The sequence below is a fragment of the Varanus komodoensis genome, unplaced genomic scaffold (genome assembly GCF_004798865.1).
Source record: "Varanus komodoensis strain SLA01 unplaced genomic scaffold, ASM479886v1 scaffold3, whole genome shotgun sequence".
Classification (NCBI taxonomy): domain Eukaryota; kingdom Metazoa; phylum Chordata; class Lepidosauria; order Squamata; family Varanidae; genus Varanus; species Varanus komodoensis.
This window is the reverse complement of record NW_025335761.1, coordinates 58652774-58679611: the sequence shown is the minus strand read 5'-3', so window position 1 is coordinate 58679611 and position 26838 is coordinate 58652774. Positions and strand designations below refer to the sequence as shown.

Genomic DNA, 26838 nt, shown 5'->3' with positions numbered 1-26838 from the left:
CTTATCCCCACAACAACAACCCTGTGAGGTAGGTTGGGCTGGGAGTCTGTGACTGGCCCAAAGTCACCCAGCTGGCTCCATGGCTGAGCGGGGACTAGAACCCAGATCGTCTGAGTCCCAGTCCCACGCTCTTAACCACTACACCACGCTTGCATTCCCCACCCCATCTGTATCACGTGCCGGTTTCTCTGTTATCATCAATGTGTTTCCCTCTGTTTCCAGCTAACGGCAATTACTCATTTCTTCTGGACATGCAAGTAGGGTTAGTTTTCAGTGTGGTCTTTATTTTTGGGAGGGGGAACATAAGCCATGCTCAGAAAGCATGGTTTGAAGGTGGTGTATCTGCTCAAACCATAGTTAAGACTAACCACAGTTTGTTTGGGTCCAGACATAACCAGTGATTGTGGTTGGTGGAAAACCCAAGTGAAAGCTTTCAATCTCCACCTGGGTGTTCCTTATAAAACAGACGGAAAGGAAGCATGCAGACTCTGTGATTGATGGGAATTGAAGTCCGAAACATCTGAAAGGCACTTGATTGTGAAAGCTGGTTTAGCGTTATGTCTGAATGAGGCCACTAAGTTTCACTGTTTGTCTCAGCTTTTGTTCCTCGGACAGAAAGCCAACCAGAGATCCATGTTTCCCTATATCAAGCCAAGTTTATACAGACACATCTACCTTCCATCTTTCCTTTTTATTTTTCCATTAGAACATCCTGAAGCAAGGAGTTCCATCCATTAATTACAGATCATAAAACAGTGGATTGTGACTCAAACAGATCATTACACATCTGCTTTGATCCAGTCTAGAGACATTAATTTTAAAATACCTTACACAGGAATGAGTGAATAGGAATTAAACGGAGCAATTCTCAAGGCAGCATTAAGGAATTCAGACCTGAAGCAATCACTGATAACCGACAGTGGGAGCCGGGCACGGACCACAATAGGGAGTGATGTAAATTCATTGCTTTTTTGTCTGTGGGGTGAAGGTTAGGTCTGTATTGCTGCTATTCACTTTTGTTCTTACGTTTCCCTGGCCAGCACAATAGTGTTACTGCAATTGTGTGCAGTGAACTACTGCAAAAAGTACATCTAGGAGCTGTGCATAGCAGTGCCAAGTGTGAAGTTGCATGAGCGACGAGGGGGGCTTCCAGAAGAAAAATGGGTTCAGGGCTGAAAAATAAACTTTGTTGCCCGTGGAATTTGCACTGTAGTCGCTAAGATACAGATAGGGCAAGAATAATCCTTCTTGTTATGTCAGGCCTTGGTTGCCTTTTAATCTTTTGTGGGCTCAGCTACTTTTGTTTCCAAGCTGCTAGAATAATTGCTGAGTGAGAAAAGAAAGTGGCAAAGTGAAAGATTTAACAAGGGGGAAAGAAGACAATAAAAGAAACCCCCTTCAGGGTAGAAAGGCACACACTGGTGGAAAGTACCCCAGGAGGCTCCTTCAGCTTCATCTGGACTTCCTAATTTTCCTCTACGCTTTCAACTTTGTGTCTCAGATCTTTGGATACAGATCTGTTTCCTGTTTTATAGCGGTGGCGTTTCCAGGCCTGGAGGTAAGCCAGTTGTTAGAAATAGCATGAATAGGACCCCAAAGGATAACTTAACAGCATTACGATTCAAAAAGTAGGCGTAGTCCCTGATTTGGATAAGCTAAGAAAACACCATCCTTGGAAAAGAGAAGAGAGTTGCCTTCGTAATGTTCTAGAGGGGAAATCCAGACTTGCCTGTATGCCTTTACTTATTTTTGCTTTCTGTTTTTCTCCATTCCAGTTCGGTGCTTGAAATGAGCTTACGGGGTCTCTAGAGCTTAAAAACATGGAGACTTCCAAAATATCCCCGGATGCTGAAGAACAGCCTTCCACGGACATTGAAGATCTCCATTATTCTCTCCAAGGTGAGTTTGACGCGAGCTTTCCTGAACATTTACGTAGCACAGAAGTGATCGTCTGGGGATGCTGCTTTGTCAGAACATGAGAACTGCTCCCTGGGGGATCAGCACAAAGGTTTGTCTAGTTTGCTCTTGGGTTTCCTGCCATAGCTTCCTGAATACCCCCAGAAAGCTTGTCAGCTGAGCTTGAGGAGTTCCCTTCGTTGTTGTGGTTGGTATTCAGTAGTCTGTTAACTCTGAAACATCCTTTAACATCTTTTAGGGAACATCCGTAGAGGGCATTTCCTCTCCCCATTTCATGGCCGAGTCTGTCCAAAATATTAAGGGATGGTGTGGTTTGTTGAAATCTGGCATGAGACCCAGTTCACACATTACATCAAGCCAGGGATTTTTTTGTGAACCCGAGGTTGTGAGTGATGCAGGAGTGAGCGAGCAAGCGAGCGTTTTGGCTCCCCTTGTCCCATTGCAAGCAGGAGGAGCAAAACAGGTCAGGGACTCTCTGTCTGTGGGCTGCTAAATATGGCATGCAATTTCTGGGTTGTTGGGGGAGAAGGAACCCAGAAATGTAGCCCCGTCTTAAAATTTATCCCCAGTGGGAGTGATCATGCCATGGGAAGGCTGCAGGGCCACTTACTCCTACTTTCTTCACATGTTTTTAAAAATCCCCAGGCTGATGTGACATCTAAACTGTGCCTGAAAGCACAAACAAACCATGGTTTGTTAAACACCTACAAATGACAAAGAATGCATGGCTTGTTATGGCTTGTCGTGATGTCTGGACTGAAAGGTGCGGTGCTGGTGCAGAGATGCTCAGCAAGAGCAGCCTGGAAATGAAACTGCTCTGGGCAAAAGTGTGGAAGAGAAATGTAGCTGCAGGAATGGGGGAAGCAAGCCCCGGTTCGCTTGCTCGTTTGCAAGACAATTCAAGGCGCAAGCAGCGTGATGTTCTGCACAAACACAGCCAAGGTGGTGTTGGCTTAGAAGCAGCGAGACTCCAGTTCAGATTCCCACTCAGCCCTGAAGCTCTTTGGGTGACCCTGGGTTGGTCAAGCTTATTCTCTTAGCTAAACTACCCTGCAGGGTTGTTGTGGAGATGAAACCGGGATCCAAGGCCACTGCCCTGAGCCCCACGCAGGAGGAGAGGAATCCTAATAGGATTAATCAGCGAGCTCTAAATGCAGGGAACTAGCGGAGTGCAGGAGCTGAACAAGTAAACTGTGGGTCGGAAAGTCCCCAGTTCACAGTCTCCGTGGAGCCATGAAGAGGGGTTAGGGCCAGCACCGTCTCATTCTTGGTCCTCCATTCGCACAGTGGGGATAAGAGATCACACAGCTGCTAGCGTGGAAAAGCAGGTCAGCCAGCTCAAGCCACACTCTTGAGTTCTTGGTTTACTTCTGCGATGCCTGCTGGCGCAGGTAGCGAGACAACAAGCCGTTTTTCATGGGTGCTTATAAACAGTACATGTTGAAAGGCAGGGCACTCATCATAAAGATCCTGCATCTGCACCCTCAAGGAAAATCCAAAAGCTCAGGCAGCTCGGTGGATCCTTGGGAGGAGAACAATTCTAGGCATTCTTCAGGAGCAGATTTTGTCCTCCCAAGATCAAGTCCCCTGCAAATATTTTGCATTGCAAGAGGGATGTCTCCCAGTGATATGCTTTAGATGGGGAACTCTCCTGCAGCTGCGGTGCGGCTTCCAGCTAAGTGCCGAAGGAGCAGAGAACGCTATGCCCATCATGTCAGCTTTTACAATAATCCAGCCCTAATCCAGACCCTACCCCGGGGGCCCTGGCTCTCTTCTGCATTGCTTGCAAAGCATAAGGCGGGTCCCAGAGCTTTTGACCCTGCTTTCTGGGAGGGCCACATTTTCCCACTGTCCCTTCATGTTTTCTTTTGCTCCCTTCCTGTGTTGCTGCAAGCCGCTGTCAAGCTAACCTCCCTGTTCAGGCGCTGTTGCGATTTGGATCAGCAGCCTCCTCACTGTTGTTCCTCATTGCACATCATGGCAAGCTCTTGCTTGCCCTCTCCCCCACACCATCACACATGGTTCAGCCTGAAATCCTCCCCCTGCCCCACACACACACACACACGCCCTCCAACACTCTCCCTGCCTGCAGGGCAAAGCACTCACCTGGCATGGAAAAGCCAGGTGAGTACTGGAAAGTATGAGGATTGCTTGTTCAAATTCATGACTCAAGTTCCTAGCCCTCAGTGTGCCCTTACAGACAATTCCTGCCTTTGTGGAGCTATTGGGCCTTTCTTTCCATAATGGAGTTTCTATGGTAGTGAAACAAGATAGTGGAAGTGGTGGGAAAATGCAGGAGGGTCACAAGTGGAAGATGAGGATGCCTGGACTCCCCCACGCCCTGGTAAAAGGCTGCGAATGAAGCAGTTCCATTTCACTATTAAAGCATCGTCTAGAAGCACCTTTAGAACCAAACTAGACTTGAGGCTTGTGCTTTAGAAAGTAAATTGCAGGCCTGCAGGCTCTGATCCAGGTTGGGAATCTGGTGGCGGGAGAGGGCGCCAGCCCTTTGCCGTAGAAACATAGGCATAGAAACAGAGCGAGTCAGAAGGGGTCTCCCGGGCCATCTAGTCTGACCTCCGGCACTAGCCGGCTCCGCACACGACATGCCCACCATGTGGACGTCCAGCCTATCCTTGAACACCCGCACCGATGGGGCCTCAACGACCTTCCGTGGAAGCCCATGCCACACCCTCGGGGTCCTGACTGTGAGGAAGTGCTTGCTTTGGTCCCGATTTGGCTACCTCCTCTGCACCTGCTGTTTGCACTGGGTGGAATTCCCATATTTTATTCCCATGCAAGTGGCGGGAGTCCCCCCCACACCCTGAATCCATTTTGGAAACTGCATGTCCCGGATCTCTTCCCTGGAGCCCTGGTAGCAGGAAGAGGGCCCCTGAAACAGGAGGGAAAATCCTCAAGCCTTTATTGGGATGTGCTTGCTAGGGCAGCTCATTTGCGCGATTTTTGCTCTTTAGGCCTCAAGCATCCCTCAAGTAGGGCTCAGGCTAGAGCTGGAGACCAGCTCCACATTCTCTGTACCACAGGGCCAACTGGGAGTCCCCTAACTAGAAGAACTGAGACTGTCTGTATGCCAGGATTGAGTCCAGTGGTCTTTCTGCCCCGGAAGGGAGCAGCTGGCAGAATGGATTTCCCCTTTCTTCCTGCAGACCCCCTTGTACCTTCCAGATCTGGTCCGGAGGGCAGGGGGACCCTCCGGAGTGGATTTGGGACACATATGGAGACTTTAGCAGGGAGGAGAAGATAGAGAAGCCCCGTTGTGTGAGCAGACGTCCCGTTGCACGAGGGTTGGATCCAGTCTGAAGCATTTGCAGTGCTGAGCCATGGACATTTCCCAAAAGTTATATAAAGACGATGAAACTGCCATATGCTGGAAGTCCTGGGTCCATGGCACTCGGCGCTGCCTGCTCTGAGCTGCAGGACCGATGCAACATTTCCCACAGAAAGGAGACCTCCTTCCATGGCCCTCCAAGCTGGTTGGGTGAGGAGGGACAGAATAGCCCACCTGCTCCCCTGTATGGCGTTCCACGCCCTTGCTTTCCTAGTCACCTATGGTGACCCATGGTGACCCATGGTGACCAGATGAATCCTTGTTGTTATGATTGCGTTACATTATACCTCACCCTTTTTTCTTCTTGCAAGGGCTTCTGTTTACCCCCAAAGATAGGAAATTTCTGTAGATTCTCATGCCATGGGTCCATGGTAGCTCAATGCCCAGTACCCATTTTATTCTCACAACAACAACCCAGTGAGGTAGGTGCGGTTGAGAGCCAGTGAGTCAGTGGCTGGCCTAAAGTCAGCCAGTGAGCTGCATGGGCAGGTGGGGGCCAAGATCCTGGAACTTCCTGGTACCCAGTCCAACACTCAACCACAAGGTTGGTGGCCGGTTTGCAGGGGATGATGGGGTATGAGGCAAGACTGAGGGAACTGGGTCTCTTCAGCCTGGAGAAGAGGAGACTCAGAGGGGATACGTTGGTGACATACAGGTATGTGAGGGGGTGTCACACGGAGGTGGGAAGAGACCTGTTCTCCCCTGCAGAGGAAGGCAGGACGCGCTCCAACGGAGCAAAGCTCAGGGAACCAGGGTTCCATTTGGATGCCAGGAAGCACTTCCTGACAGTCAGGACCCCGAGGGTGTGGAATGGGCTTCCACGAGAGGTCGCTGAGGCCCCATCGGTGCGGGTGTTCAAGGACAGGTAGGACGTCCACATGGTGGGCATGTCATGAGCAGAGCCGGCTGGAGCCGGGGGTCAGACTAGATGGCCCGGGAGGTCCCTTCTGACTCTCTCTGTTGCTGTTTCTGTGTTTCAACCTCCATTAAGCTCTGCAGTGGCTTGCAAATCTCCTCTAGTGTGTTGCATAAGGACTGGAAGTTGCTTGCAACTTTCCCCTGCTCTCCTGGACATTCCAGTGTGGAGAAAAATGTTTCACCAGAAATGCTTCACCCCATGCTGAATATACAGCGAAACTTGATGCCCAGTCTGGGTTTGCACATGGAATATGTGGATTTAGTTCTGTTTTTTTAAAAAGCTGATCGACAACTTCTCAAACACTCACACTCATGCAGGCCTCTTGCTGCAAGCATGGCACACACTTGAACAAATACTCCGGAGGCTTCGGGCTGTTTGCCGTGGCGTGGCACTGGGCTCAGTTATCGGGTGTTCTTTTCAGGGCCAGAGAAATTGTTTCAGGTGTGGTTGCTTCTCTAACAAAGCCGCCACACCTCCTCCTCCTCCCAGTGCAATAAAGCGATAAGTGCCAAGGATGGAGAAATAGGTAACACATTCCATTGTGAATCATAGCCGCGTTCCTAAATACTCGGGGCTGCTATGCAACCAACATGAGTAGTGGGGAGAAAACCAGACAGGACTGGTTTTCTGGGCTGGCTCCCGTTCAGGTGGGAAACTTGTGTCTCGGTTGTGCCACCCCAGGCTGCAAGGAAGTTCATGCCACTGAATGTCTCTCTATGCTTCCTTATCCCTGCGCATAGAGAGGTAGTGGCCAAGGGGAAGGCTTGACTACAGCCCTTCTCCCTGAGATGCTAGATTTCTGTTCAGAAGGAGCTCTTCACTGTACCCCAGGGTACCCCTCAGATTCTCTGACGCTCCAGAGCAAATTGTGGGGTGGGCTGCAGGCAGAGAAGGGGGCTTGCCTTCCAGCAGTTTCTTTTCAGCTGGTGGACAAAGATCTTTGGATCTGACCCCCTGTTTGCACGTTGGGTGGAGCAGCAGCACAGATTTCGGAATGAAAGCCAGAGTGGCATCGCATTTAAGGATGCTCAGGGCTCAGGAGGTCTGGGTTTAGTCCCCGCCCAGCCATGGAGCCCTCTGGTGACTTGGCTCAGTCACAGACATTCAGCCGAACCTACCTCACAGGGTTGTTGTGAGGATAACTTGGAGAGGAAAAGGAGGATTCGGAAAGCCGCCCTGAGTTCCTGGAATGGAAAAAGGTGGGATATAAATATCATAAATGACATAAATGTGTTGGAGGACAAACGGGTGCTTGGAACGCTTGAGCTGTCTCTTGCCCAGCCACCCGCAGGACAGGGTCGCTCTGAGCACACATGGTGTCCAGTGGCATGTCTGGACGGGAGAAGAGGCTGGAGCTGGATAGGAGAACGGGGCAGCTCTGGCTGGGCCCTTTGCTGCAGTTCTCGGGCCTTGTCACCTGCCTGATCGTGGCCCATTCCTTGCACCCCACCTGCACCAGCGTCCGCGAGAGTTTATTTGGAGTGGCCGGGAGCTTGGGCACCGTAGGTACCTCTGCTGCATCGCACGCTTCCTGCCTCCGGTTCCCATGGCGACTAAGCCTCGGCGTGCCAGGCAGGGTGGCGAGGTGGTGCCGGGGTGTGTGTGAGGGGCAGGTGTGAGCTCTCCTTGAGCAAGCTCGGACAGGATTTTCCCTCCAGACCAGCTGATCCAATTTGCACGCCGTCCCCAGGGCATAATTCCACTTCTTAACCTATTTAACTCTCTTGATCTGGTGGTTCAGTGGGGGCAGCCCAGCAAGCAGGCGCTTGTCACTCGGTTCCTTCATAGGAGAGAGAAGGAAAGCAGCCGCGGAGGTGCTGGTTCGGGTTAGGTTGCAATTCTGCTGCTGTTTTTTGGGGGGATCCTATACAAAAATGCCGGATCCTTAAAAAATAACGAGAAAACACAGGGCGGCTTGCCAGCCTAGTCTCACGGTGATGCTGCCCCCGTGTGCAATAGGATCACGGAATAAGAATTCCGTTCTGTTGGTTGCTTGGCCAATCTTCGGGTAGTGGCTTTGCAGGCTGTATGTGGATGCTGATTTTCTCCTTCCCCTTCTGGCCAGGGAAGAGCCCCGTTTCCGTGGTACAAGCACGCAAGCTTTTTTGCAAGAGGGACTGGTTTCTGTGCACAGCATCTTCTCCCAGGTTGCAGGTGGAGGGAAAGCCCTCTTCCTGAGACTCGGGGAAGTCACTGTTGGGCAGAGTAAATGTGACACAGGGTGTCTTATGCAGAACTAGGCAGAAAAACTGACTGGAGAATGCTGGGAGCTGTCGGATATTTTTCAGTGTAAACATATGTAGGAAAGCTCCCGTAACAGTATATAGTCTTTGCAACTTTCCCAATCTATTGTAAAGCTGTTCTCACAAACTCAGACTTTCTGCAGCCACATTATGGGAGAGCTTTTGCTCATTTTCCCCTGGCACAATTAAGACATACACAACCTGGCTGCTTTTTTCTGCCTATCTGCTCCTGAAACTCTGCGCAAGGCTGATCCTTTGCATTCCTTGCATTCAGGCGAGAACTGTCTCACCCATGCACACTTCAGTGTGCAGAGAGGATGCTTGCTGTGTCACGCTACTCTTTGGTTGTGCGCAAGTTGTGGCCCTGTAAATGTGCCCACTGAGCTCCGGGGAAGAGAGCAACAATCGCCCCTCCACTGGTGTACCATCAGCACTCAGCAAGCCAGACTGATTAGGCTGGACCAGGGCGCCCACTAGGCTGCAGTTCCAGCCTGAATGTGGTCAGCTGGCTCCAAAGCCAAAAGGGGCCAGCCTAGCCTTAGAAGGCCTAGACTGGCCTTTTCCTTTACCCAGAGCATCAGCTTATCTCCAGCCAAGCCGCCTGCCGTGGGTGGATCGCACCAGAACGGTGGCCAGCTTCGGAGCTCAGCCAAGGTCCGGTGTGTGAATGTGAAGCCCTTCCGTGCCACATCTAAAGTTCGGACGGACGGCTCTGAATCCAGTCTTGTCCGGAGTGACAAGGAAGGAAAAACGTGTTTTTCAAAATGATACATAGCATCCTCAATTTCACAGAACACTACATATTTAAAAGAAACTGTTCTTGCCTGATGAATCAGGGAGACTTTCGGGCCAGATGGTGCAGATGGTTTGGGGCCCTGGACCAAATTCTGCAATGTACCATTAAAATAAAAGCCAGCATTTATGCTATAGACATTGGATGGGCCAAATGCACCTTGTTCTGGACCTGTGTTGTGTCCATTCAGTGCTCTGGAGTGGCTGCAGGTTGCCGTGGGATCTGATCAAGCGGAAACTGGCCCATTCACACAAGAATGCAGGATGGTTGTTTCTGCAGCTGGGAGGGGGCCTTGTGTTGGGCACCCAGTTCTAGTCAGTCAAAGCTTTCTGGACGCTAGTGACCTATTGGTTTTTATCTGGCTGGTCAGGAGCTGCTACCAGCTGCTAACTGAAGACTTCGATTTTGTGGGCTCCGTTTGCATACAATGTTCTATCACTGGTCTGTATTTTCAGAGAGTCCAAATCCATGGAACAATTTGGGTGTGCAGAGTTTCACAAGCATCCCTGTGCCAGAATCAATACCTTCCAAAGAGAAAAAGAAAAAAGAGAAATGCCACCAATCACTGAAATTGCTTTTAAATAGTCTGGTACAAGTCCCAGTGCAGTAACTTGGGTAGAAAGTATTTATTTTAGGTCCGTTACAAGACAAAAACTACTAGGGCAAGATAAATCCAAGGTCAATTAGAGCCTTATTAAAATGGTCTGATACAAAGAGTCTATTCATCCTTCACTTCCACACAAAAGTCCTTTTTAATGACTCACATGATAGATGAATCAAAGCTTTTGTAAAAACTATTCAGTTCTGGACTGGTGCAATATGGAACAAGACTATCCCCATGCCGAAAATAAATGGGCTCAAAGCAGGCTCAGTGGGGACTGAAATGGCGCTGGGCGGTCTGGATGTCTACTAATTACTTTTTGCACTTTTTCTGACTGCTGCTGAGTCAGCCATCTGAACCGGCAGCCAGACTGAGTGATTGATTTAGACCAGGGGTCCTCAAACTTTTTCTACAGGGGGCCAGTTGAAAGGCGGAAGGCGCAGCGAGGTGGCAGCGCGGTGGTGGCGGGGGCGGGTACAGGCTCGGCCGCCCCCGGCCTGGCTGTCCCCCGGCTCGCATAATTAAAAATAGATTTAAAAAGTTATATTTTTGTTACCTTCAAGCCTTTCTTCGTCTTCATCTTCGTCTCTCTTTCTCTTCCGCCCGCCTCTCTTCTGTTTCCTGCTCCTTATTCCTGCTCTGTACATGCGTGCAATTGTGGTGGGGGGGGAGCTGGCACACACGCAGTTGAGCTGTTGCAATTTGGGCATGCACCGGCTCTCTCTCTGCTCAGTTTTAAAGAATGCCTGTGCAGGTCAGAGCGTTGGTACTTGCTCAGAGATCGTTTTGTCCGAGTGAGTCCAAAACCTCTAGGTGGGCCGGATAAATGGGCATGGTGGGTCGGATCCTGCCTGCGGGCCATAGTTTGAGGACCCATGATTTAGGCTGTAGCCCTGTGGACATCTGTCTGGGGCTTACTTCTGAGTAGACATGTATAGGATTGCACTGACAAGCTGCAATCCTTTGCACACTTCCTTAGGAGAAAGACCCAGTGAGCTCAATGCAATACCTGAATAAATAAATTACTGATTAAAAAGCAAAACATCTACTTTGCCTTTCTGCCTTCACAATAATTCACAACAACATGGCCATAATATTGCAATGGCAAAATAATAAAATATGGCGATGGAAACCTTGAAATACAATATACTTTTTACTAAAACCAGCATAGGAAGCAACATGGAGCGTTTACCTGTGGAAAACCTGTTGAATAACAAGGGTCTTAGCTCGCTTCCTAAATGTCAACGGGAAATATCCTGCGCTTGTGGGAAAGTTGGCTACCGCTAGACGAAAAAAGAGGTTATCTCCACGTGGTCGATAGTTCCTCTTCAAACAAAAAAAGGATCCTATAACAAAGCCCATCCTGAAGGTCTCATTGTGGCAGAAGGTTATATAGAAACTGGCGTTCTCAAGTCCTCCCTGAGGCAAAGGATATTTGGGGATTTAGTGAAGATTCTGCTGATTTGCCAACGGCATCCATTCCTGAAGGAGAATGACTCGAAAACGGTAGTGCAAATGCCGATAAATTCTAGGCTCGATTTTGGCAAAGCCCTCTACCTGTGCCTGCTCCGGAAACTACAACTAGCACCAAATAGGGCAGCTGGGCTGGTCTCTGGGCCACCCTGCAGAGACCGCATGCCAGCTTTTAAAGTCCTGTACCGGCTGCCAGTGTTTCTGGATACAGCACAAGGTGTTGATAATTACCTTTAAAGCCCTTCATGGCTTGGCTCCAAATACCTTCGGGAGCGCCTTCACCCATACATTTAATTTCGCCAGCTAAGGCCCTCCGGGGATAATCTTCTGAAGTCTGCTTCCGAAAGATTAATGTCAGCTACCCAGGGGACTTTCTCAGCGGTTGCCCCTAAACTATGGAATGGTCTGCAGGGAGACGGCAAGGAAATCCCAGAGTGCGGCTTTTCAGAGGGAGTTAAAGGTGTATCTCTTCCACCGGGCCATCCCAGAATGGTCCCCAGATTAATTTTAGGCTTGTTTTAGTCTACATTTGACTCAAATATTGTTGGTTCTACTCTCTTGTATACTGCACAGAGCCTACGAGAATGAGGCGGTATATAATTTTTTTTTCGAAAATGCATGGATTCACTATTATATTGAGTTTGGCCAGGAAGCAGCCTGGTATAAATGGAGCTTGCATCAAACATAGGCACGCTGCTCCTTGCTTTTTTCCACACAAGGACCATGGCGGTGGTGAGAAGTAGGAGTTGTGGCATGAAAGAAGGTCTCTTTGGGGCTTTTATATTCAGGAAGTAAGCGCGGAGAGGTGGCTTAGCAGCCTTTCCCAGTCATGAGTACCCCAGTGCTGCTATATATCCCAGCCACCTCAGCCAGCACGCCCAGTCCGGTGTTAGGAGCTGTAGGCCAAGAATATCTGAAAACCAACCTTGGGAAAGGCTGGGTAGGCCAGTGCTGACCAGCTGGTTCACCCGGAAGGGTGCAAGGATGAGAGAACTGGACATGTTTACCCTTGAGAAGAGAAGACTGAGGGGGGACATGATATCCCTCTGTAAGTCCCTAAAAGGCTGTCACAAAGAGGAAGGTCACGCTCTCTTCTGGCTGATGCCGGAGTGTAGGACACGGAATAATCAATTCAGGTTGTGACAACCCAGATTCAGGCTGGACATCAGGAAAAGCTTCCTCACTGTCAGAGCAATACGGCAGTGGAACCAGCTGCCTAGCGAGGCTGTGGGCTCTCCTACACTAGAGACATTCAGATAGAAACTGGACAGCCATCCCAGTGGGATGGTGTAACTTGGTGTCCTGCAACAGCAGGGGGTTAGACTGGATGGCCTTCCTGGCCCCTTTCAGCTCTACGTTTCTATGGTTCTATGATACGTCAGAAGCCAGAAAACTCCAGCTAATGGTCATGAATTGTTTAGTTGCTCATGGTGCATGGGTGACTGCCTCTTTTGGGCCCGCCTCAGGGGGTTTGCTTTTGAAATGCCAGGCACCAATCCATCTGGTGATGCTTCCCTGACAACTGTGCCTCTGCGCTGAGAAAAGCTGCACCTGTTGAATTTCTTTTTTTACTTGTTCTTGTTTTGTAAAGCCGCAGAAGGCCTGCCATGAACAAAAGGACGTTCCTCATGCAGGTTGCTGCAGAAGCTGTGATTTTACAACAAATATTAGATGAATCTCCACAAACAAATAGTTTAGGCTTTGCCGGAAGGAATAGTACCACGCACTTGTCTGTTGCTTAACCTTGGCCTCTTGTTTGACAAAGAAACAAGGGGCAGTAGCCTTGCATTCGCTATGTTTTTCTTTCCCGTTCTTTCATCTTTGTGCCTTCCTCATCTTTCAGGCTCTTATCTACAGATAAACAAAAGCTCATCCTTCTGTGGGAAAGAGAATTGGATACTCTACATTAAGCAAATTAGACCACTACTCCGTCAGCCCAAAGATCATTTAACATACTTCTCCAATCTATTAATATCCATCTTTTAAAACCATTTTGCCCTTTGATGCATCGGGCCAATGTAGAGGTGGAACTTTCCCTAGGCAGCATTTAAGCAGTAATTAATTCTTGCATTGCTTTTTAAGGTGAGGGGATTTATTTTACCTAAACAACATGCCTCATTTTCTATTTGCTTCTGTTGCCTAGATGATATCAGGGGTTGAGACTTAATAATTTTCCTTTCTTTTTTCTCTGTGTTAAGGACACGCTAGAAGCTGCACTGAATTGCATATAAGTTTTCCCTAGAGACCAGAAGGCTCTCATTTTGATTAGAAGAGGGAAGAAAGGGAATCTTCCACCATTTTCCCCCTTGAAATGCATGAATTTAAAAATCACACATGTTCGCAAATATATTATTCATTGGGAAATCATTTAAAATGGCAGTTTTGGACAAAAATGCACAGAAAAATATGTACACATTTGTCTAAAAATGTGCATGAACAGCCATACAAATTTTCATGCAGATGAAAAAAAATGGAATCTGATACAGAAAGGAGACAGAACAAACCTAAAAGTGAAAAAGCGTGAACGAAATGGTGCCAAATGGTTCACCCTGTCCTACTTGAGGGATATTTTTGGAGTGTTTGTTCAAAGGGTGTGACTGCGAACCCTCACCTGGATGTTACTTTCACCCCAGCAGGTAAACACAGCTCACCTTGATGAAAGGGGACAGGCTAAGAGCAGGAGGAGATTCTGCACTTGTGATGGGCAGACTGCCCATTTTGTGCTGGGGAAACACAGGATGAGTTAAGTGCAGTTAAAAAGAGCTGCCTAGAAGAGACCTTGCATCCCATCTTCGCATTCAGAACTGGAAGTGAAACATTCTCCTTGCTACAGGCTCAGAACACAAAAACCCTCAGCACAAATTCACAAAAATGTGAATGCTCTATTTTCTTGCTGAGAATTGCTACACTAATATGTTAATCCTTGCCTTGAATAGGGAACAATATAATCCTCCGCCTCTCTTTGCATAACAAGTGTTGACAACCTGCAAATGAAATGCAAACCAACTTGGCTACCCTGCGGCTTCCTGCAAATCTAAAAAAAGGGGGGTATGAGGAGGGGTAACAGAAGTCTACCTAGCAAAGCATCTGAAGGACCTCTGGAAGGCAAATACTTCAGGTGCTATTGCTTGTGAAGCCCGGTTGGGGCAAGTCCTATTTGATTTATTTCCTTCCAAGCTTTTTTTGGGGTAGCTGAATATCTTTCATCTACAAAAGCTGTCACCTTAAGACCTCTGCTTTTATATTTGAACAAAATAGGCATCAGGCACACCAGTTACCCAGTCTGTGTGCATGCAGTGAATTCGGGGGAGCATTTATTAGAGTTTTGGAGATGGAGGGATTCCTAATGGCTGGCAGGTGGGTCACGAGCCATGAGTGGTCGGCTTGCTGTGTTCTAAAAGCTGCGGGACATGTGCATCTGTGGCTTCTTACAGTGGCAGAAAGAGCCCTCTGGTCGCCAGTTTGACCAGAGATGGTGCCAAGACTACATTTTTCAGGCCACCATAGTAAAAATCCCCCCTGTAATTTTAAACATTTGCCCCACGTCCAAAATTCCCACCCAATTTTGGAGAAAACTGACATGTACTCGAAGAAATTTGCTGCCGTTTGAATTGCTGAAGTTTCATTGCAGGGCATGTGTGTAAACATTCTCTGCCAAGATGGCAACCTAAGTCACAGGGGAACCCTAAATTCTACGAAGTGCATAAATTATGCAAATCAATAATTTGCCTATGTGTACCTATTTTGCATAATATATGCTGGGGCTGATAGTTTGGGATATGGACCTGAAAGTACATAGAACAATGAATCTGCCTGCTTGTTCCAAGTTCACCAGGGATTAGCAAATAAATGTACCTTTGCATTCTTAAGGGCTAGAAACTTATTTTAGAAAAAAAGAAATGATCATTAGCATTTGTGTAGGCCTTTCAGAGCTTCCAAAGCACTCCTTATGTATTACTAAGTAATCCTAATATCTTCCCTTCATGGCTCACAAGTGCTTTCATTGCCTGTATTCTGTGGGTTACAGATTGAGTGCAATGGTGCAGAGGAGAGCGGTTAATGGCAGTCATCTTACTGATGCCTACTAGTGAATTTGTTGCAGCTGGAGTCTTGATGAAAATAAGTTTCTTACCTCTCACCTTCAACTCTGAATGTTAACTTTGGGCTGTTGATTTCTACCTTCCTACTGATTTCACAGAATACACATACTTTCCATTCCCTTTGAATCTTTAGGAAGTGTTTGAGTGTGAATAATTACTCATAGCTGAAGACAAGCTTTTCCCCTGTGCCCATCGGCAGTTTGCTTGGCGGAACATCGACCTGCCTTTGCTTGTCCTCCCTCTTCTGTAAGCACCCTGGAACATAAATTTTCTGTTATTTAGAAAGGGATGGAGGAAGAAGAGGAGGACGGATACAATCCCTGCTCTCCCTTTCCCATGTTTTAATCACTCTCAAGCCAACAGTGAGGCTGAGTCCTTAGAAAACAGGGCGAAGGTGCTGGGTATGTTTAGCTTGGAGAAACAGTTTTAATGATATTAGGTGAGATTCCCCTGCAGGGCAAAGTTTAGCTTCAGGGTGGCGAATGAGTTGAAGAGCAATCCAGGATAAACGGTTTTCCTCCCCTCAAGCACCACAACCTGCTGTGTTTTATTTTATTTTGTCTTATTGTTAAACCGTCCTGAGACCACAGTAGAGGACAGTCTAGGAAAGTGATAAATAAATAAATATCTGTAATTCCCAACTCTGCCCATGGCATCTATTAATTTCAAAACTGTGGGAGAGTTTTGAAATTCATAGTACACATGTCTTGTTTCATCTTGCTCCTCGGATGCACAGAAATTGTACTTATTCATTCATTTATATGTTACAGGAATACCATGCCTTAACACCAAATGGTAGGGAAAAATCAGTAGGTTGCTTGCCTTGAGCAAAGTTGTTTGTATCCCATATTTTTTTCCAAGAGTCTGTTGGTGCTTTTAAACAGATTGGGGTACCAATCCAAAGATATTGTGTCACTGTCCTCTTTTTCCTTCCTTAGCAAATTGTGCATGTGTGGTAAGGGAAACACTATAAGAAGCTCTGTGCAAACATGGGAAGGTTACACATGGAAGCCAAAGTTGCCTTATAAACATCATTTCTGCAGGCTGGGGATGAGAATGATGGAATGCTCCCTATGCAGAATGTAAGGCAAGCCAAGAAACACTGGAGGTTTGCAATAATTCTGTCTCTGCTGCATTCTCCCCTGAAGGTGACTTGGAATATTCCATGTTCCACTCTGGCAAACAGGTTGTGTAGGCTTTTCAGAAACCTGCAAACCTATTTGATGGGGCAATCATGAAACCTAAACCATGTATTTATTTTTTTTATTAAAAGCTTTTCTATCCCATCCCCTAGAAACATCTCATGTATGTGTATTACATTGTGGGGAGTGACGCCTCAGAGAATTTTCAGCTGTCTTAAAAGCACGGTGTGATTCAGAGCTGCTTTTTTTGCAGTGTCTTATGCAGGAGACAGTCAAGCTCATATTCCATATGCATGTTCTGACATGGAGTTTCTCTCCCAGATCCTCTCAAATGGCCCCTTGGGAAGAATTAGGCGTTATTCCAAAACTGACTTATCTACCTTGTGTTTATGTATGAGCAAAAATAGGTATTAAAGGATACTGAATGCATTCATCTAAAGTTTAATTTAAAAGAAAAATTATCTTTGCCAAAAGGTAATCTTTCTGGTTTTGTTTATCATACAGCGGAGCAAGAAAATACTCAGAAGAGAACTTTCACCAGCTGGGTCAACTCACAGCTGGAAAAGGTAAGGGAAGTTCAGAGGATGGGAATAGCTTTTGCAAAATCCATCTAAAATTAAAACACTATAGCAGCCTCCTTTTCTGGTTAAATATCTCTTAGCACAACAGGGTAATAAAACTGAAGAAATGGGATATGGTGCGTCTCTTCAGTTGGAAGCCAACTGAATTTCAATGAATACATTTGTGGGAGAGAGCACCAGACAAAATTATAGTTGAAATGTTTTTGGGGTCCTTGGGCAGCGGAGATTAAGAGCATTACCATGGCCTTGTGCTCCCTAAGATAGTAAATATTGATCAAGGCTGTAATGCTTCAGGCAGCATGTGGAGAATCACATGCTTGAATGCCCTTGCGCCTTTTAAAAAAAGCCTTTTCTGCATCTAAAAATCCAGTATATTAAGGAAAGTTTTTTTCCTGACATGCTAGTTTTCTCATGGAAACCCTCCTTTTTGTCTTTTCTTTTTGAGTAGAAGGTAATTCCACCATGCAGCATGAGACCTTTGGTTTTGAACAGGATCTAAATGTCTCAAATAAATAAAATGCAGCTTCCATTGGTAGTCTAAAGTGGCACAGTGGGGTTTATCACTTCCATAAAAACTCCACACAAAAACTCAGAGATGTGATGGACATAACAACCAGAACTGCAGCAGGTTCTTCCCTCATGGTGGCCTTGTGGGAACGTGGCTTTCTCTTTGTGTTGCGGTTCCTATATGAGATGGAAACATAGAAACAGAGCGAGTCAGAAGGGGTCTCCCTGGCCATCTAGTCTGACCTCCGGCACCAGCCGGCTCCGCTCACGACATGCCCACCATGTGGACGTCCAGCCTATCCTTGAACACCCGCACCGATGGGGCCTCAGCGACCTCTCGTGGAAGCCCATTCCATGCCCTCGGGGTCCTGACTGTCAGGAAATGCAGGAAAGATGTCAATGTCAGTGCAGCCAGAGCTGGTCTTGCCATCAGACTTGCCTCTCCTTGCAAGATGACTCTTCTTTTTCTTTTTAGAAAAGGCATCACTCATTTATCTGTTAATCTGTTGCTTTCCTTGCTTTCAAATACCCTGCAAACATTTGAGAAAGACAGTCAAAACTGTTCCGTAGGTTAGTTCATGATATGACAAGTGCTAGATCCCAGCAAGCTGCGGAGCAGGGTTATACTGGCTAAATTTTGGGAAGATCTTTCCAAACCAGTCCTCCTCTCCACCAGTGTCATGTCGGTCTTATATCGGTCTCACATGGCCTGTGAATTTAATTGGAAGATTAAAGATAGAACGCTGTGGCTACATGGAAAAGACACCTTTCTCCAGCACGTCTGGCTGCTGGTTGTTTCTTTTCCCTTACCTGTAAAGGGCTCCTTGTAGAGAAGGGACTCCCCTCTAGTACTTCACAGTTGCTTGGTTAGGTTCATCTGAATCAGAGGAGTGGGCGGGGTGGGCCATGGACTTGGTCATTTCAAGGGTACCAAGTGAAGATTCTCAGACAGCCTGGGAACCAGCCCACCTTGGAAAGGGAGGGAGACCTTTCAGGATTGGGGGCGGGGGGGGGGGGCAGATCATGAGCGACTCCCTTGATCCAGTCGAGAGATGAGGGGCAAACCAAGCAAACCAATTCAGAAAGAGAATGCTGCATGGATTTATACTATTTCCCCCCAAGCACAGATAGCTGGGTGCTTTCTTGGCTTTTGCATAGTCCTCCCCACCCGTTCGAAAAGGTTGGAATGCTGTTCTTAAGGATTTGCTATTGGTAGTGAAGACATCAAGCTGAGATATTCCGGTTTGTGGGCACTGCCCTTGCTGCCATTGGCTCTGCTCGCCACTGGCATGTGGTCGCCGAAAGCTTCTCTGAAAGCAGGTTTGGCTCTTGGGCTGAAAACATTTCAGCACACCTGGTGGGATGAGTTTGCAGGACTGGCACACGACGTTTGGCTGCCTGCCCTTGCACAGGATGGCCAGGGGCCTTCTTTGTGTTTATGGAGTTTCAAAACAATTGCAAAAGCACTTCTCATGCTCTGCCAGTGAACTCAAAATCGTAAGGAGTGAAAGAAACCGACAATTTGCTGGCTGCTCTTGATGCTCAAAAGCGGTTTCCTGCGGAGGAAGCGACACCCTGCTGGAGGATGGGCTGGCCCATTTGTCAGGGTTGGAGGCCTGATGGCCGAGAAGGCCCAGAATGGCAAGTGGAGGGCACAGCAGTTAATCTAGATCTTCACTCCAGAAGCGTATTGCTTAGAGTAAGGATGTTTGCTGGCCATTGAGGCTTTATAGGACCAGGTGCACTCCTATTGGCCCTCCTTATGTCACCTGACAACTGTCGTGCTAGAAACTGCAGGCCCGCCCACTCTCCTTGGTGGCATCTAAAGGCAGCAGAGAATATTCCATTGGTCCCATTTCTTAGTAGGCGTCTATTTTGATGCAGAGAGAGGCACCTTTCCCGTAGCTGGTGTCTTCCCAGTTAGCCATGCTGACTAGGAATCATGGGACTTGCAGTCCAACAAATTGTGGGAGGCATCACGGTGAGGAAGCCTGGATTGAGGTATCTCGGCTTTGGTTGCTAGAATCTTGGGGTAACTTTAGACCCCCAGAGCCAGGAAGTGAAGGAATCTTGATACACAGATGGGTAGTTATGCATAGTAAGAGCCATAACATATCGAGTAACCAAAATATAAATAAATCTGTTGCAGCATACACCACCTTCCCTTATCTCGGACCTGTATACTGACATCGGTGAGGGCCATGCGCTGCTGGATCTCCTGGAGGTTCTTTCTGGACAACAGCTGGTAAGAGGGTTACAAACTTCTGGAACCTGCCAGTTGTTCCATTGGGGCACTTGCGCATGTCTAGAATCCATGATAAAAAGGGTTCTTGCAAAGTGCTCCGAGAGCTTCCACTATTGGGTGGTATAGAAATGAAATAAATAAAGATAAACATAAATATATATTTTATTATTTACGTTAAATGCATGCATTGGACCTCTGGAATGAATTTATTTCTCTACTGGATTTATATCCCAAAAATGTCTGAAGTGTGAACAAGAAAAGTGGGCCTGGTGTGTGTGTTAATGAGAGAGAGTCTGTAAAGTCGGATCGTCCCAATAAAGGCGGCTGGGTAAGCCTGGAAGGCTTGTTTAAATAAAATGCCTTCCGCAGCCTCCAAAAACGATGGAGCGCTGTGGTTGCTGTCTGCCGTCAGCAGTCCTTGTAGCAAACGCACCAGCACACCGCACGGCCCTCGCTTCTGCACTGCAGCGCAAGACAGGCAGGGTTGGTGTCACTTCGACCTGCAGGCACAAACTCTGCTATGCAGGGCGCCTTTCAGGATCTGTTTAGGATCCAACCCCTTTCACTTAGGGCACAATCCTGTGCAAATTTAGGCAGAAGCTTTTCATCCAGTGTGGGTGCACCCTCAAGAAAACATTCTGCATCCTGGCCTTCCGGATGCCGAGAAGAATACCTTCACCCACTTCTCTTTGTGCCCAGCGTATTCCATCAACTCCTTCCTTACCAATAATTAATAAGTAGCCAATAATTTAAATTTTTGAATGACAATAAATGGAACATACTGTGTAGAATAAGAAAACGCACAAACGTTTGTCTAAATAGATACACTGCGATGTTCATAATGACTTTCAGAAATGATATTAGGATTTTTGGTATTATAATTACTACTACTTACTACTACTTTGGATTGGAACACTGAGATTTTAATATGAACTCTCCTTATCATAATCCATTCCTGAAGCTATTTGAACTCATCTGTATTTTCTTGCTATCTGCCGAGAGGATGGTGAAAGCCATTGCAAAGCATTGTTTGCATGCGTTTTTCTAGCTCATCCCGGCCTCTCTTCCCTTCCTTTTCTCTCTTGTTTCCTGCATGCCCTGTTTCTAGACTACAAGCCCTTGGGACGCACACCTGCCCTTTAATTCTCCGCAAAGCATAAGAACATAACGAAGAGTCCTCCTGATCAGGCCGAGGGTCCATCTTGCATTCTGTTCACATAGCAGCCAAACCCATGAGCAGGACATGGTTCAGCAGCCTCCTCCCACCCATGTTCCCCAGCACCTGGTGCACACAGGGTCCCTCTGATTCTGAGGGAGCACAAGGCCATCAAGACCAGTAGCCACGGCTAGCTTCCTCCTCCACAAATTTGTCCTATCCTTTTTTATAACGATCCACATGGGTGGCCATCGCTACTTCCTGCGGCATGGAATTCCACAGTTACCCACGTGCCGTGTGAAGAAGGACTTCCTCTTGGCTTGCTTGAAGCTCCCTCCACTCCGCTTTGTGAGATGACCCTGAGTTACGGTATCACAAGAGAGGGGGGGAAATGCCCCCGTGTCTCTTTCTTCACACCTTGCATAATTTTGCGCACGTCTCCCCTTACTCACCTTTTTTCTAAGTTTTAAACAATCCTAAATTTACTTATTTATAACATTTCTATCCCATCTTTATCCAGGTGAATCTCAAGATGGCTTACAGCCAAAGCGTAACAGCACATTAAGCCATGGACAGCCATCTGAGTGGGATGGTGTTAAATTGTGTCCTGCAACAGCAGGGATTTTGACCCAGTGGTTTTCCTTGCCCTTTCCAACTCCTCTATTCTATGATTCTATGACTATAATATATAAAATGCACAACAAAATGATTCCAACTATATGATAAAAGGATTAACCATCAAAATAATGGGTAAATAAAAAGGTTTTGGCCTGGCGCCGAAAAGAATAAAGCATTGGTGCCAGGTGCACCTCTCCAGGGAGCAGATTCCAAAGCGGGGGGCGACCACAGAAAAGGCCCTTCCCCACTACATAAATAAGAATATTTCTGGTGCAGAAATATTCACTGCACCAGAAACATCGAATTGTCAGGCATCGTAAAGGTGATCTAGTCCAGCCCCATGTGCCTAGTCAATGGCCGATGAACTTCTGTTTAAAACCTCTGCCTAACAAACATGCACCACCTTCCAAGGTCAAAGAGCGAAGGGAGAGAGGTGGTTCTTTCTTTTTTTATACTAAGTTTTATTCAAAATAACCCTAAATCAAAAGAAAACTAAAAACAACATCAATCATCAGAAACATCAGACCTGCTGGGTCAGCTCCCACATTTTTTTCTATTTATGATAACTTAAAAACATACTTAAATCTATACGAAGTCCCATTTCTCTAGCCAATAATAAAAAGAGTCTCAAGTTTGATAGAAATCAGTATCTTCTTTCTCCTTCAATGACAAAGTCAGTCTATCCATTTCTGCACAGTCCAAGATCTTTTTTAGGATCAGTTCACCGGTGGGTGGTTCTTCACTTTTCCAGTGTTGAGCAAATGCAATCCTTGCCGCAGTAATTACATGTAAAATCAAGTACATTTCTTGTTTACTAATATCAACAGGTATAATGCCTAATAAGAAAACTTCAGGTTTAAAAGCTAAGGGTTTTTGTAACATTTCCTCAAGCCCTTTAAGTATTTTAATCCAATACTTTTTCGCATTATCGCAAGTCCACCACATATGATAGAAAGTACCCAATTTATGTTTACATTTCCAACATCCATTTGACATATTTGGAAACATCTTAGCTAACCTATTTGGTGACAGATACCATCTATAAAACATTTTATACAGGTTTTCTTTCTACGGAGTTGCTAATGTTACCTTAATATTTCTCTCCCACAGCTTTTGCCGTTTTTCTAATTCAATATTATATCCAAAGTTTTGTGCCCACGTTATCATAGTTTCCTTAACCTGTTCATCTTCCATTCTCCTATCGAGTAAGAAATTATATAGTCTTTTAATCATTTTTTCATCTGATTTAAGCATCACCTGATCAAATGCTGTTAAATCTTTATAAAAGCCCCACATTTTATAGTCCTTAGCATATCTCGATTGTATGAGAGAGGTGGTTCTTTCTAGTGTTTAGTCTAGACCATCCTGCCTGCAGTGGAACCCTCTGTGGGGCAGGAGGAAGTGTGCTTGTTTTGCCGCCCTGTATAGCCCTCCAGCGATTCACATACGCTTTCTTTGTCTCTTCTTCAGGCATGGGTTTTGGTGGCTCATGGAACAATGTTGTTGTTGTTGTTGTTATTATTATAACATTTCTATGCTGCCCCTTGCCAAAGCCTCGGGGCAGCTTACAACACAATAAAATACATTGAAATACAATAGAACATCATAAATTACCATTAAATACAAAAATACAAAAAATACACTGAGTTACAAACATAGTAATATAAAATTAAAATTATCAGTAGAAAATAAGTACATAAATAATATAGGAGGAGAAAAGAGAAGGAAGAAGAAGTTGCCCTGGCCAGATCATATATTTTAACAATTAAAATGATGTTTGAAGGCATCTCTTCCAACCTTGCCATTACCCTGTGACATTCATAGATTGGCTTGGAAGTGTGGTCATGCAAGTAAAAGATAAATCAGGATTTTACAGTAGAACTTGGGCGATTTGCCCTGGATCACCAACGGTTTCTGAGACTGAGTATGTACAGTAAAGAGAGCCCATCACTGACATTAACAGAATTGTTCTTTTCTTTTTCTGGGTAGCCACGTGAAAAAGGATCAAACACCTTCCAGTGCAGAACCAACATTGAAAATGCCTTGACCTTCCTGAAGAACAGATCGGTCAGTATCATTCCAGCCTTGCGAGGGTTTTGAGTCTGCCTGGGTAAAAATGTTTTAATAAATAAAATAATAAATACATAAAGCACCACGGCAAATGTCAACAGCATTTTTCAAGCTGCCTGTAGAACCTCATTCCGCATAAAGTGTCAGACATGAATGGGCGGGCCGTTCTGTTTTGCATTATTTCCAGTAGGAAATTTCAGTAAAATGTGATTTACAGGTTCTAATTATCATCAAAGGGAAAGTAAAAGGACCTCATGACTGGAGTCCTGGGAGTGCTTCCAACATTATAAGCTGTAAATGCATACTTTTATAGATGTGAGTGCACATTTTTGGCATTAGTAGATCTATCTTTCCAAACACCCATGTGGTAGATTTCTTACTTCAGGTTACAAACACAACTCAGAAAACCAGATGTTACCTTTATGAGGATGAGAAGCAACTGGTTGTGCGTGATCAGAAATGATTCTGGGCTTTCATAGCTTCATACTCTAATGAAATTGTTTTCCAGCATATGCTGTGTATTTGCCTTGCTTTAGCTGGAATACTCTGGAATCAAGTTGATGTCTCCAGTGTTGTACGGAGGATATGATTTTTGATCATTGTGTAAACTTCCCAGGGACCTTTGACTGTGGGGTGGTATAGAAATGGAATAAATAAATAAGAAGAATTATTTGAAAAAACACACCCTACCAATGCAGATTGTGGAAATGCCCCCAACTGCTTCTTTGAGATGCAGCGTGCAGTTGTCCCTTTTGACCTTTAACCAAAGCCTTCTCACTTTCTTCTCAGATCAAACTAATCAATATCCACGTCACTGATATCACGGAAGGAAAACCATCCATTGTGCTTGGCCTCATATGGACAATCATACTGCATTTTCATGTGAGTGTTACCAAGCTGCATCGCGCTTGCACTTCTCCTGCAAGACATTAAGAGCAACTTGGGTAGGTCTGTTCCTTCTGTCAGAGAAGTGTTTTTAAACCATGTCTTAATTCCTTTTGCTCTGCACTCAAGTTTGTCTGATACTGACCAAAGTGCTGTGTTCAACCCAATTAAAAAAAACTGGTCATGAGCACTCTACCCCATGTGTGTGGCTCTAAAGACCTTCATGATTTTTGTGCTAAGGCTGGCCAGGTAGAACCTTTCCTCTGAAGTAGTGATTCTGATTCCTACAAGGTTTTTCCATCCATTGACCCTCGTGCAAGGGCTGTACCACCTCAAAGCCACCCATTTGAATTCGCACTCTTCTCAGTTTTCTTATCCATGGCTGTGGCTTGATTTTTTTGTCCCTTTCTGACTTCTTCGTGGCAGATTGAAGAGTTAGCGTGGACTCTTGCGGGCGGGTACAGTCAAGCTTCCCCGGATGGTGTGAGCGCCGTGGGCTCATCACCCACACCAAGCCCCCCAGCCGAAAGAAATACGAAAGCGAAGGAACGATGGAAGATGTCGGCAAAGAAGGCTCTGCTGCTCTGGGCAAAGGAGCAGTGTGCCACGTACGTAGCGATGCCGAATCCGGGTGCCTTGCAAACCAGGGAAATCGGTTGCTTTCCAGCCCATGTCTCTTTCGCTGGCAGCTGCTTATAAGCCCATTCCATCCCCTGCCCACATGAATCTGCAGGATTTAATTGCATATAATGCAAATACTCATTTCTAAATATGCTTTCTCTCAAAACACACATTTTAAAAAAATTGGATGCCTTTTTTTGAGCTGAGAAGTGCCCTGCAACATTTCGACAAATGCAGTGTTTGAGGACTGCTCAAAGTAGTTTACTTCATTCTCCTCCTGCTGCTCTCAATTTTATCCCCACAACGACAACCCTGAGAGGTAGCTTGGACGGAGAGCCTGGCACTGGCCCAGAGTCACCCAGTTGGCTCCATGGCCGAGCGGGGACTTGAACCCAGATTGCCTGAGTCCCATGCTTTTAAACACTACACCACACTGGCATAGTGGTACCAGTTGCTGTCAACCACCCAGAAATCTTCAGCTATTGAGCAGTACAGAAATCAAATAACCTTCAAAGTCTTCATTGAAGACTCACCTTCATTTCAATTATATGTAATTAAAGGGGAAGTCCCCATTTACTTAAGGTGAGTTGCCAAAAATGTTCCTCAGGGTTTGAGCATGGATTGTGTGTGGCTTGTTACTGAACCATGGGCTGTTGTTGAAATATGATCTATCGTGTTTTCTGAACCCCGCCATGATAGCTAGCCATGGTTTGTTAACCATAGACAAGTCATTAAGAAGACTCAAAGTTTGTTGTTGTGCTGTGAACTGCATGGCTTATTTGTGGTTTACAAGCCATGGTTTATTATCGCCGCTAGGTTCAGACAACATGGCAACCTGTGCTCCAAAAGCAACGTGTGGGTCAGTGACAAACCCCACTTAACTCACACACCATATTCTGTGCATCCAGCCCGTGAGATCTAGCCCAGGTCTCTTACGTCCCAGTCTGGGGCCAACCATATGCAACAGTAGCTTTCTCCCATTAAACATTCCTTCATGTGTGTGAATCATGGCTGTTTGGTGGGTTGCTATGGTCTTGATCAACAGTAGAGTTGTTCTTGTTGTTGTTCATAGGCACAATTCTCTGGGAGGTTCAGAGCATACAGGTCACCCATCCAGATTTCAGCCAGGCCCAACCCTGCTTAGCTTCCAAAATTAAGCAGGATCAGGCACTTCAAGCTATACGGAAGCTATATGTATTATAGCATGGGGATCAGCAGCAGGGAAATGCTTGGAAAGGGGGACAAATTCCCTGAATGCCTGCCCAGAGCACCCGCTCCATCGCTCGCGTGCGCAGCATTGTTGCCAGGACTCCTCCTGCAGCAAAGGCTGCCCCATCTGTGCTGGAAATGGGCCTGACTGGAGGCCAGGAAGCTCAGGGTGACAGGCTGGGGCTTGCCAGCAGTGATCCTGGCTCCCGGATTTTAGGGCTCTTGGGCGAAGCAGCCCCAGCGATCCCCACGCCTCCTTTCCCGTCATGGCCACCCTTTGCTTGCTTGGCCGGCAGTGAGCAGGAGGCACAGCCTCTGCGGCTCCCCCGTCTCTTCACTTCCGGCCAAAGCTCCCACCGTCTGAGCGGGGTCAGCAGTAGAGTGGGGCCTACCGTATCCCTCCCTGCGA

At 46.5% G+C, this 26838-nt stretch overlaps 1 protein-coding gene across 11 annotated transcripts in view; it reads left to right on the top strand.

Annotated features, from left to right (window-relative positions):
* Positions 1-26838, top strand: part of SYNE2 (spectrin repeat containing nuclear envelope protein 2) — a 289020-nt gene that overhangs the window by 28314 nt on the left and 233868 nt on the right. For 10 of the 11 annotated variants that reach the window (XM_044435616.1, XM_044435614.1, XM_044435613.1 and 7 more), the window contains 6 exons: positions 1776-1899; positions 17042-17103; positions 19775-19870; positions 23634-23711; positions 24504-24596; positions 25026-25207. In XM_044435616.1, the coding sequence (XP_044291551.1) occupies positions 1821-1899; positions 17042-17103; positions 19775-19870; positions 23634-23711; positions 24504-24596; positions 25026-25207 (590 nt within the window). In that variant the 5' untranslated portion in view covers positions 1776-1820. Of the gene's footprint in view, positions 1-1023; positions 1559-1775; positions 1900-17041; positions 17104-19774; positions 19871-23633; positions 23712-24503; positions 24597-25025; positions 25208-26838 lie in introns of those variants that run through there. The other variant, XM_044435611.1, reaches the window with a different exon arrangement.